The sequence below is a fragment of the Mustela nigripes genome, chromosome 13 (assembly GCF_022355385.1).
Source record: "Mustela nigripes isolate SB6536 chromosome 13, MUSNIG.SB6536, whole genome shotgun sequence".
Taxonomy (NCBI): domain Eukaryota; kingdom Metazoa; phylum Chordata; class Mammalia; order Carnivora; family Mustelidae; genus Mustela; species Mustela nigripes.
The window spans coordinates 38,674,675-38,687,196 of NC_081569.1; the positions used below are offsets into that span (position 1 = coordinate 38,674,675).

A 12,522-nucleotide genomic window follows, 5' to 3' on the forward strand; every position below is an offset into this window, starting at 1 on the left:
TTGATTTCATCAAGTCTATTTATTAATGCATTTCAAGTTTCAAAAAACCTTACATCTTTGCACAATACTTTATTTTTTGCAATTTTTAGTAAAAATTTCCAAAGTGAACAAAAAGATACTGTATAAAACACAGTGGACATAAACTGACAGTAGTATTAGATCTCATTTGTCTTGATCCTTTTGTTTTACCACATCTTGATTTGCAGTGGAAAGAGTTCAGTGCACATATCTCTTGTCAGAAAACATTTAACTTAGACTCAAAATAAAATAGGGCAGTGTGTACCTGCCAAAACCCTACCACAGGATAACATTACAAGCAAAAAATGTACATGTTCCAAAGTCTACCACACTCAAGAAGTTACTAAGAACTCTTGCAGAAGAAAAGTCACCATTTTAGAAATGCAAACCCACTTCCAACCTTTGCACAGTCCAAAAACAAAGGCATTTAAATGATTTAAAAGCAATTACATACATATCTACCTACTTGTCTGTTTAGAATTATTTATAGTCTATCTGGGGTTTCATGTACAAAATTTGTCTCTAAATCATGTACAAAAAGCTGTATTTTGAAAAAAGTCACCACATACTGTACAAGTTTACAAGGAAGAGATCCCATTATTTTCTCTAGCATTTTTGGCCTTGCTGGCTTGCGTCACATTATGAGAATGATTGTGTAAACCTTATACTCTTAAGAAACAAAAAGGAAAAAATAAGCCAAAACACAAATCTTTTCAATGTTCCCTAAATTTGCCTATGTGAAGCCAGAAAAAATCATAGCTGTTTACTTCTAATTTAAGTGATGTAGTTGGAAAACAGAAGCAATAAATACGTCACAAGCTTAAAACGTTTTGTAATGCCCCCTTCCATTCCTGCATAGCAATAAGCCTGTTAATACATTAAATGCTTTTGCTTTCTTTCTTTAAAAAGCCAATTATTTACATCTGTTTAAAAAATAAATTTGGAATGGGACATTGTGCTGTTTCACCTTCACTGCTGTTAAAATATTTTAAGGAAAAAAATGTCAGAAGGCCTATCTACAATTTTAACTACTAGTTGAACAAATCATCCTTCTTTAGTGGTTACCAATGATCAGTGATAGTATGCTGAAAAAACTGTTCCAATACTTTGAAAAAATAAAAGACACAGCTTTTCTTTTCTGTATCAGAGAAAACCAAAAACATAATTAGCATACTTTAGATATATGGAAAACACAAATAACAGGCTACAAATAAAAAAATCATTTCATTGACATAATTTCTACCAAAGCGTGATTAAAACTTCACCTATCAATTCAAAACTGGAATTAGAAAGTTAAAGTAAGTAAGCAGAAATCAGACATTTACGTAAGAACGGACTCTGAAGTAGTATGCTGCATACGTCCAGTTTGCACACTTAACTGTGTTCCTAAGCGTAGTCACTCCTGTGCTCTCAGCAGCCATTGGATGAAGACAAGATGAATATCAGAACCAACTCCATCATTATAAAAAGGTAAATTGATTCTCACTTCAAAAACTGCCTGTGTAAAGCATTACAGAATCCTGGACCACTGAATACCACCATTCTCTGTTATCCTGAGTATGTCAATTAAACAGTAATTTTTCATTAAGAGCGGAAAAATTTTATAATACAAAGAAACATCCATATTGCAATTTCTGTTTACAATTGCACACAGAAGTACAGTGTACATAAGAAATACATGTCTGCATATAACAAGGTATGTACATTGGCAAGTGATGTCTCCAATGTTGAGGTGGTCGAGCCTCCTAGCCTTGATTGGCAGTTGAAAAAAATATATATATATTTCAATTTGTGATAAAAGTTTATCGAGAGCCAAGTCTGCCTGCAAGTGAAGAAAATGCAGCAACGAAGAACAGGGAACACGGGGCACGTAATAATATTCTAAGACTTTGTGCCATTAGGTTAAAAAGAGCTGTCCATAAGAAAATTGGGTTCCTTTTCCACCCCCCCACCCCCAAATTGGAATTTTCAGGCTTTAAAATTTAAGTAATTCCACCTGGTCTGAGGACATGATCTCTTGCCATTTTTTCTTCGACTGTTATTTGTGAGGGTTTAGTTGGGGGATGATGATTTAATAGGTGTCTCTTTGGAGTGAAGTTTTCCCATTGTAGGCACTAGGAAGAACCAAGGCAAAAGCTGCAGTTAACGTCTCATGTGTCCCATTTGATAACTCTCCCGGGGCCTCTGACGCTGGGGTTGCTGAATGGGCTGTGGAGGTCTCCTCCTCTTTAAAGTGCCTGCGAATCATGAACAAAAGTAAAACGGATTTACTGTGCACTTTTTAATCTTAAAAAACAAAGCTGTCAATTCAATAAGAAAGGTTCTAGATCAACACTATCCAACAGAAATACAACTCATGTATGTAATTTTAAATTTTCTGGTAGCCATAATGAAAAAGGTCAAAAAGATGGGCAAGATAATGTTAGTAACTTTTTTATTCCACTTAATCTGATATAGGCAAAATATCATCACCTCAAGGTGTAATCAATACAAGAAAGTATTAATAAACTATTTCATTCTTTCTTGTATACCAAGTCTTCCCAGTATTGTATTTACAACATTCCCAGATGTATTTACAACACATCTCACTGTTAACTCGCCACATTTCAAGTGCTCAACAGACATTAACTATTAGATTAATACATATTCTGAGGACAGAATCTATGAGGAATAAATTACAGAGTCTTTGAGCAAATGACTTAAACTCTCTGAAACTGAGATGCCTAGTCTGTAAAACAGGGATTATAATGAACCCCTACAGCCTGTCTATGTAATCTGTGAGGATTAAATGACAATTCATGTAAAAGTGCTTTTTGGGAGGGTTCGATAATTGCTAGGGTTGGTTTTCTTTCTGGTTTTTTTTTTTTTTTTAAAAGGTAAAATTTGCTTAAAGTGAAATCAAGTTAAAAAAAAAAACCTGTTATGTTGCATGAGATCATAGTTGGTAACATATCTAATGAGTGTCATGTGGCCCTCAGAAATCCCTAGGAAATTAATATAAATTCTATGGTGCTCGCTCACACTGTCAATTTACAAAAAGCAGTGACATCAAAATCACATTTCCTCTGATTCCCACCAAGATGCTGTCCTAAGCATGACTACTGAGCTCTCTTGTGCCACGACAGGTAAATTTAGGCAAACAGTTGAGGGAAAAATTGTAAGAAACCCCTAGTTTTAAACTACTTTGTGTAAGGTAATCAGACTCGGTCTGAGGTGAGAGGCTTCATGAGAAGTCTGTGGGAGGCAGGAGAGGGACAGCTGTCATTTACCTCTCGTTCTCCCCCACCATTATGGCACCATGTCTGCCCCACACCTAGAGTGAACAGTTCTGGCACAGGCACTTCTGAGGGCAGCACAGAAGCCACAAATAGCTTGGGGAAGGTGAGGCACAAACAGATGGGAACTAAATCATCTGGAGCAGTTGCTTCCTAACCTTTTTCTTTTCCAAATCCCTGGAGCGAATGTAAAGAAAGCCTCCTCCCAATGCTGTGTCTCCATGAGAGGTCAAGGGTGGACCCCAAACCTCAGAAATTGTTTTCAGAGACGGAGAGTAAAAACCACGGTTTCTTGGTGACTGAAGCCTCCATCCTAAGCCCTTCCCACAGACCATTATCTTTATTTCCCCATAAGCATCACCCCTCAGGAAAATGAATTTATGTGCCAGAAAACATTTTAAGAGCACAAACAATAGAAACAATAACAGAAACACAGCTATTAGAATAATCAATCATTTTGAAGTAGCCAATCATAATAAAAACAAAGAAGGGAAGATTTTAGAATACAAAAATAAGAAAAGAGAAAACAGGTATCAGGCAAATATATAACTGTCCAAGTCTAAATATTTTTAGTGATTCAAGACAGATTAGCATTAAATTGGTAGCCATTAGCAAACTAGATTGGACTGACAAAAAACATACTTAAAAATCAAATAATTAAAAAAAAATCAAATAATTCATCTACTAATCTTATTCTCAAAGAGAAAGTACTATAAAAGACCCATTTATCATTCAATTCTACCTGCTGAACAGTTCAAAGTTATTAAAAAAAAAAAAACATACCTTGCTCAAAGTGTCTTACCTGGAAGAGGTTTAGGAGGAGGCAGCTTTGGATTACTACTTGGAGTATGAACACTGCATATCTTAATAAATCCAGCCATTAGCATGATCAGGGCAATTCCCATAAGTAATACTGCCCACCAATAAATCTAGAAATAAAAAGATTTTTCTACTGAAAGAACTGCAAAATATTTTAGAATATTTTATATTACATAAAATATATATATTACATTTTAATTTCTGAAGAACATTTGTTCTTCAGGAAGTGTACAGATACCACATATAAGATTAATTTCTTCTTTTTTTCCTTAAGATTTTATTTATTTATTTGACACAGAGAGAGGGACAGCGAGAGAAGGAACACAGGCAGGGGTAGTAGAGGAGGGAGAGGGAGAAGCAGGTTTCCGGCTGAGCAGAGGATCCAACATGGCGCTTCATCCTAGGACCCTGGGATCCTGTAGTATCACCTCCAATGTGATCCAATCCATAAGCACCAAGAATCAGTGGTTTTCCGACTTTCAGGATGATATGCTAGCCACAGGAGATGCACATCTATTCCTAAAGTCCACTGTATTTTCTAATGTATTTCCTTCCCTCTAGTCTTCCCTGCTCAAAACCATCTTCTACATGGTCATCCGTGTTACAACTACCTAAAATATGGAATTGACCACGCCATTCCTCTCTGTAAAACCCTTCTTTAAAACCTTCCCACCAAGAATCTCTAAAACCATTAAGCAGAAGGGAGGAAAAAAATAAAACGAGCACAATAAAGTACAGCAAAGTACACATATGATTCTACTTAAAAAATATATATATACACAAACACACACACACATACATACATACATATGGGGGGGCGGTGCCTGGGTGGCACAGTTGGTTCAATAACTGGCTCTTGGTTTCAGCTAAGGTCATGATCTCGGGGCATGAGATCGAGCCCCATGCTGGACTCTACACTCAGCATGGCGTCTGCTTGGGATTCTCTCTCCCTCTCCCTCTGCCCTTCCTGCTTGTGCTAAGATAAATAAATAGACTTAAAATAAATAAGTAAATAAATACACACGCACATACATGTATGTATATAGGTATATGTATATATATGGATGCTAGTCATTTGGGCATCCAATTCTTAATTTCAGCTCAGATCATAATCTCAGGGTTGTGAGATCGAGTGTCACGTCAGACTCTGCAGTGGGTGTGAAGTCTGCTTAAGATTCTATCTCTCTGCCCCTCCCACCCACTCATGCTCTCTTTCTTTCAATAAATACATAAATAAATACTTGTAATAGTATACATGGTTTTTAAAGAATATACAAAAAAATCATCTTGAGAAGACTGGGCTTCAGGGGGAAAAGGTGGCTTATTTTTCAATCACTACTTTGCCAATTAAAAAAAAGGATAATCACACTTACAAAAAGAAAAAAAGTAAAAACAAGACTTTTTAATTAAAAAAAAATACGTGACTTTTTAGATCCTCCCTATTCATAAAACATCCATCTGTACGCTCTATTTCTACTAGTCCTTAAGAATTTAGTTTTGGGGGATGCCTGGGTGGCTCGGTTGGTTAAGCAGCTGCCTTCGGCTTAAGTCATGATCCTGGCATCCTGAGATCGAGTCCCACATCAGGCTCCTTGCTCAGCAGGAAGCCTGCTTCTCCCTCTGCCTCTGCCTGTGCTCGCTCTCTCTGACAAAAAAAAAAAAAAAAAGAATTTAGTTTTGGTATCACCTCCTTAAAGAGGTATTCCCTAAATAGGTCTTCCCTATTTTCTATGAAAACACCAGGCAGGAATGAAAATATGTTTCTCTGTGCTTGTCTTCTCGAATCCAGACTGGACTACAGGCTCCCTGAATTTATATGCTACAAATTAGTACCTGTCCCACAAAAAAGTACCTGTTGGACTAGTTATTACCAGTGAGTCACTATGGCAAACACCGACTCTTATAAACACTTCTAAAGAGCTTATTTGTTATTTCTAGATTGCCCACACAAATAATGTGACAAGGCTCTCACAACAGAGACAGGATATAAAAAATAGTGATTTTGGTATCTCTGATACTAGTTTTTTAGTACCTAAGACATCTTAAATACAAGATGCAGGTAGTTATGAGAATAACAGAAGCAGAGAAGAAAGCAAGCCTGGATTTAGTTATGGTTGTAACTGTAGAAAACAAAAGTCAAAAGTTGAAGGTCCAGTTGAGATCAATAAACATTTACTAAAATATGGCATCCAGTTCCTAATGGACTTCCAGTTCCTTTTAGCAGTTTTCTTGGACTTCCTCCAAATTTTTCCAGGTAATTAACTATGTTCCCAAAAGCCCACAGCCTGAGATGTTTTAGTGACGACAGCAGCTCCTCTGAGTTTAGTGTGTGGGGAAACGAGACGTCACAGTGGTGAGAATACAGCAAGAAAAACTAAACAAACAAAACAATGGTGTATTTGAGAGCGTAGTAAATAAATATGGCCAACTTTGGTCGAGGGTATTTTTTTTTTTTTAAGATTTTTATTTATTTATTTGAGAGAGAGACAGTGAGAGAGAGCATGAGAGGTGAGAAGGTCAGAGGGAGAAGCAGACTCCCCATGGAGCTGGGAGCCTGACGCGGGCCGAGATCCCGGGACTCCAGGACCGTGACCTGAGCCGAAGGCAGTTGCTTAACCAACTGAGCCACCCAGGCGCCCCGGTCAAGGGTATTTTTAATGTTCCCTTTAAAAGAGAATTATCGTAGAATTGGTTAAATGTGAAATTATACATAGTATAAAATTAGAGGAAAGAATACCAAACCAGGCTAACAAATGAAAAATATGTGTTTCATCTGTAAAGAAAAGACCACAATTTGTCCACCTGCTAGAATATCAAAGAAAGGAGAGCCATCACTTACTCAACAAACATTTAATGAGTGTAAATTATGCGTGAACTCTCGCCTTTCATGGATACAAGGGTGTTGAGTGAAATTTAAGAGACAAAGAGAAGATAACCAAAAGGTTAAAACATAGCTTTGCAGTTACCAAGCACTAAATCAAGTCTAAGAAAATAATTCTACAAAGGAAACAGATAGACGTTATTCAACAGAGTCATTTACATGGCCAAAAGAACACAAAGTAGAAAAAAAAAAGTAAAAATTACAAATTAAAAGGTCAAAATTTACCAGTCTAATATATTATGTACTAATTATAATTATTTTTTATTTAATAATCTAAATAAACAAAAGGGACCTATAGGATTATAAAATGATAAAACAGGTATCACCCAAAAGAAAACTGTGAGGAGAAAGGAGCAACACATACACTCAAGTCTCTCCAGACACAGGATAGTCTTTACTTTATTTTAAACATCCCCACGGGGCACCTGGGTGGCTCAGTGGGTTGAACACCTGACTCTTGGTTTCAGCTCAGGTCATGATCTTGGTGTCCTGGGATGGAGCCCTGTGGCAGGCCCTGCACTCATCCAACCAACTGAGCCACCCAGGCGTCCCGATATTTAGGGTTTAATAAGCCTTACATGAATAAAGATTTCTAGTGTCAGGTAAGTTTGGAAAATGAAATTTAAGGATTTTTTACTGTAGGACTTCTCACAATACTCTTCATAAGTATCTAAGAGAGGACTACAGTATATAATGTTTTCCAGATTCATTTGACTACCAAACCCATACATCTAGTGTTCTATGAAGCACTCAGGAAAACTTGCTTCAATCTTTCATAAAGAAGAACAGATACTTAGTACTGAGGTTCATAAAGTTACAACAAAATATGAGAGAAGAAATTAATTTAAAAATGAGAAATACAATTGATTCTTATCAAAATAATAATAAAAAAAGAAAAACTGATAAATCTAAACAAAAAGAAAAAAGTAACAAAATAACAGGAAATTACTTTTAAAAAGATGGAGAGGGGCAACTGGGTGCCTTAGTCAGTTAAATGTCTACTCTTTATTTCAGCTCATATCATGATCTCAGGTAGTGAAATCAAGCCCCCCACTCACCCCCTCCCCCGGTCAGGCTCAGTACTTTGTGTGGAATCTGCTTGAGATTCTCTCCCTCCCTCTGCCCCTTCCCCCAATCATGCTTTGTCTCTCTCAAATACATAAGTAAACCTCAAAAAGATGGAGAAATACAATGATAAATTTGAAAAAAAAATCAAAGTCAAAGAAGATTTTCTACAATGTCAAATCTAATACAAAAGATATAGAAGATGTGAACACATCAGTAACTATGGAAGAAAGTGAAAAAGAACTACCCAAAGCCCTCAACCCTGTTTTTAAAAAAAGGAGATAAGGATGCAAGGTCTCTATAGATTTCTTGGTAATCGCTTTCAAACTTTTTAAGGACTAGGCGACTCCGGGGCGCCTGGGTGGCTCAGTGGGTTGGGCCGCTGCCTTCGGCTCGGGTCATGATCCCAGGGTCCTGGGATCGAGCCCCGCATCGGGCTCTCTGCTCAGCGGGGAGCCTGCTTCCTCCTCTCTCTCTGCCTGCCTCTCTGCCTGCTTGTGATCTCTCTCTGTCAAATAAATAAGTAAAATCTTTAAAAAAAAAAAAAAAAAAAAAAGGACTAGGCGACTCCTTAATAAATCCAAAGGATGTTTATCATTATCTCTTTGCCAGATACAAATATAGCAAACATATTTTTAAAAAATACATTCAAAAGGGGTGCCTGGGTGGCTCAGTGGGTTAGGGACTCTGCCTTTGGTTCAGGTCATGATCTCAGGGTCCTGGGAACGAGCCCCACATCAGGCTCTCTGCTCGCAGGAGCCTGCTTTCCCCTCTCTCTCTCCCTGCCTGCCTCTCTGCCCACTTCTGGTCTCTATCTGTCAAATAAATAAATAAAATCTTTAAATATATATAGATATGTATATACATTCAAAATACTACCAAAAACAACTTTTCCCAGAAAAAAAAAGTAGAAGTTTTCTTACATCATTTCCATGATACCAGCAGCAGTCAATAACTCATGCCCTGAAAAGTATTAAACTGTTCAGATTCTTCTTACTCTACGCAATCTGAGGAGTAAAGGTGCCAGGGTATGAAAGGAAAGTCAGTGAAACTAACCCTCCTTCCTTTCACAGCATCTTAGACCAAAGCATCCTAATAATCTAGCTTATTAACTAGAAGGACACTTTCCTGACATGATGAAAAACCAGAGCATGAAGCATTCATGTAACAAAATAAACTCTGCTATGCAAGTGAACTCTGCACAGAACACAAATCAGATAAATAACTTCTAAGAAACTGGATTTTTGTTATCTTAACTGTTTGGCCTGGGAATGCCCACAAATGCAGCAACAGTCTTGTGGTTCTCTCCAAGCATTATGGACCATGCTATCTGAAAGAGTGGCATGGGAATGTCAACAGTGATATAAAATGAAAGCATTCTACACTCACTTAAGGCAAACTTGTATAAAACCAAAAGTGCCTGATTAATCAGTTTCAGAACACAAGAAAAGACTTGATATTGCCAATTCATTTTAAGAAGCATTTCACTAAATCCTCAAATCTAAATATGAAAAAATGTTTTAAAAATGCTTTTAGGGACATCTGGGTGGCTCAGTTAGTTAAGCATTTGACTCTTGATTTCAAGTTTTGATCTCGGGGTTGTTAGTTCAAACCCTGTGTTGGGCCTTATGCTGGGCATGGAGCCCACTTAAAAAGAAGAAAAAAAAAACTGGAAAAAAAAATCATTTCCATTAAATATTTTTCAAATAGGAATGAAGGAGCTTTTGATATGCTAAATAAAGGAATCAAAATTAGAGAGAATGGAGAAAAGTAAAAAAATATTATTTTTAACCTGGTAATTCACAGACCTGTACCCCTGGGGATAAAAATATATGTTTATAAAAAATAAAAAATTTAAAAAATATATATATTATTTTTAGATATGATCCACTACCTTGAAAACCTAAAATATCTGGCACAACATACACTCAAATAGAACATACCTCTGAGATCTCCATTATCAGATTACTTTTTCAAATATTGTCTTCTATAGTTGCCAAGTATACCAGATCTCAACTTACTCTTATCAGAGATAATGGGGGGAGTGGGGGGTCTGGATCTGAATTGAAAAGAAGGAAGTAAAGGACCAAGAAAGGTAAGCTACTTAAAGTCACATATCTGACAAATGCCAGAGGATGATATGAATCCTTGCACAATTCCCAAGCCTATACTCTTTCATCTTTGCCACAGTGCCAAAGGCACCTTCAGCTTAATGGATATTTTTTTGAACACCTATTATGCACCAAGCACAGGAGTAAGAAAATGAGTAACACATCATGTTTTAAGGAGACCTAAGTTAAGTCAATTGACCCAGTTTTGGTTTAAAACCTAGGTCTCTTAGAGCAATCTGGCTGGTTCAATAGGTAGAGAATGCAAACTCTTGATTTAGGGTCATGAATTCAAGCCCCATTTTGGACAAAGCGCTTAAAACAAAACAAAAAAAAAAAAAAAAAAAAAAAAAGGAAAAGAAAATTAAAAGTATTCTCCAAAAAATAAATAAATAAATCCGAGGCTTCCTAAATCCAGGTTCAGTGATCCTTCTACCTCATAATCATGATATAATCTAAAAATCCTCCACTCTAACAAGTGGAGTATTATTCTTCATATGTTTAAGAAGCATCATTTTTTATTATTTATTTGAGAGAGTGCGTTCAAGTGTGTGCATGTGTGACAGGGGGCAGAGAGAGGAGAGAAGCAGGCTCTCTGCTGAGTGCAGAACCCACTTGGGGCTCATCTCACCTCCCTGAGATCATGACCTGAGACGAAATCAAGAGTCAGGGGGCTTAACGGACTGAGCCACCAGGCATCCCAATAAACACCATTTTAATACTGGAGATAATTTCAAAGTTTGTATATTACAAATGTTATTACAAGAGTACCGAAAAGGATGAAAAACCACAGATGACTTTTTTTGTGCCTTTAAGGCATCTTCAGTCCTGAACACACACAAAAAATGTAAGAAACAATTTGGGAATGGGGGAAGGGAGGAGGACCTGAGTTCTAAGTCAATTTCCAAAGCAAACTCATTCAATCCACATATAGCACACGTTCAAATATACACTTGCAAATTTCCTACTGATATTTTAATGTAATCACTTAGAAACATGAATATTTAAGTGACTTCAGATAGTCATTCTCAGCAATCTTTTAAGAAATTTTCAGGTAATTCAACATCTGTACAGCTTGGAGAAATGTGAGCTTAAAAATAATACAGTTCAGTGGATTTATGCCAGATGAACATCCGTAATCATTAACAAATCTGCAAAACCCTCTATATCAGATCTTAGCTGTTCAACATTTCTGATGACTGACAAGATAAAAACCAAGGAATTATATTGAAACAGAAAAAAACTGCAGAAAAATCACCAATTTCTATTTCAGCAAAGTAGAAGCTGCAGCTGGCTATCTGTCATATTGAGACAAGGGAGACACATAAAAAGCAAACAAGCCTTTCTAGAACAACTTGAGGAAAATGCCCTAATAATACGAACCAGAAGAGGAAGTAACCCACTCAGAAGACCAGGGAGCAGAGTAAAACAGAAAGACTCCCCATCATCTACCATCTACTCTATGATATAGATATACATATGGGGTTTCTGACCACTTTGAAAGAAAATCATACACAGGGATAACTGAACTGATAAAGTTAATTCCAGTATAAATAGGAAAGAAGTGATTATTCTCTGGTGACTGCTGACCAGGTGAAATTACCAAAAAAAAAAAGTTAAGTTTTCTTTATAAATAAAAACTATACTTACCACAATCCATTCAGCAATATTTTCATAGAGCTCTGGACTAAAAATTGCTTTTTTAAGCCTAGCTAGAGGACCATCAGCATCTACTAGTCTGCACCGCATGAAAACATCACAGTAGCCTCTAAAATCATTGCAAGGGGACCCAGGTTGCAAGGTGATCGTTCGACCAACGAAGTGCATGCTCCACCGCGAAGACCCTGTACTGGCACAAGTTGATGGGTCCACTGGAAAAGAAATGCCAAATATAAGTTGAAGCAGATTTCCTACCAGGCTAGCTGGGGAGAGAGGGAGGAGAGGGAAAAAACTGCCTAAAATCACTACCATGACATGTTATATAGACTTGCATGGGTTAGGCTGGATAACACCATTGGTAATTAGCCTTAAACATACAATATAAACAGCCAGCCAGCAACACCTGATTTTGTACCTACAATGGCTATTGGTGTTTATATTAATTATTGCCATAAAGCTGGCAGGTTTTTGTCTAGTTTATCATTTTTAAAACACTGTAGGGATCATAATATTAGAAATAAAATGCTACACTACATTTAAAATTTTCCAAAGAGGACCAGTATCAGTGGAAATGACCTGTCCAAACTGGATAACTATGTTTAATGCTTAAAACTTAAGAGGAAAATGAGTCCTGCTTGGCTCAGCTGATACAGCATGAGACTCTTGATCTTGGGGTTGTGAGTTCAAGCCCCACGTT

The 12,522-nt window shown here is 36.9% G+C and overlaps 1 protein-coding gene across 1 annotated transcript in view; it reads right to left on the reverse strand.

The window, feature by feature from the left end:
• ADAM10 (ADAM metallopeptidase domain 10) overlaps positions 1-12,522 on the reverse strand; it is a 134,437-nt gene continuing 121,915 nt past the window's right edge. Inside the window, exons 14-16 of the mRNA XM_059372014.1 lie at positions 11,817-12,037; positions 4,096-4,222; positions 1-2,255 (exon numbers count right to left, since the gene is read on the reverse strand). Of these exons, the coding sequence (XP_059227997.1) occupies positions 2,161-2,255; positions 4,096-4,222; positions 11,817-12,037 (443 nt within the window). The 3' untranslated portion in view covers positions 1-2,160. The remainder of the gene's footprint in view (positions 2,256-4,095; positions 4,223-11,816; positions 12,038-12,522) is intronic.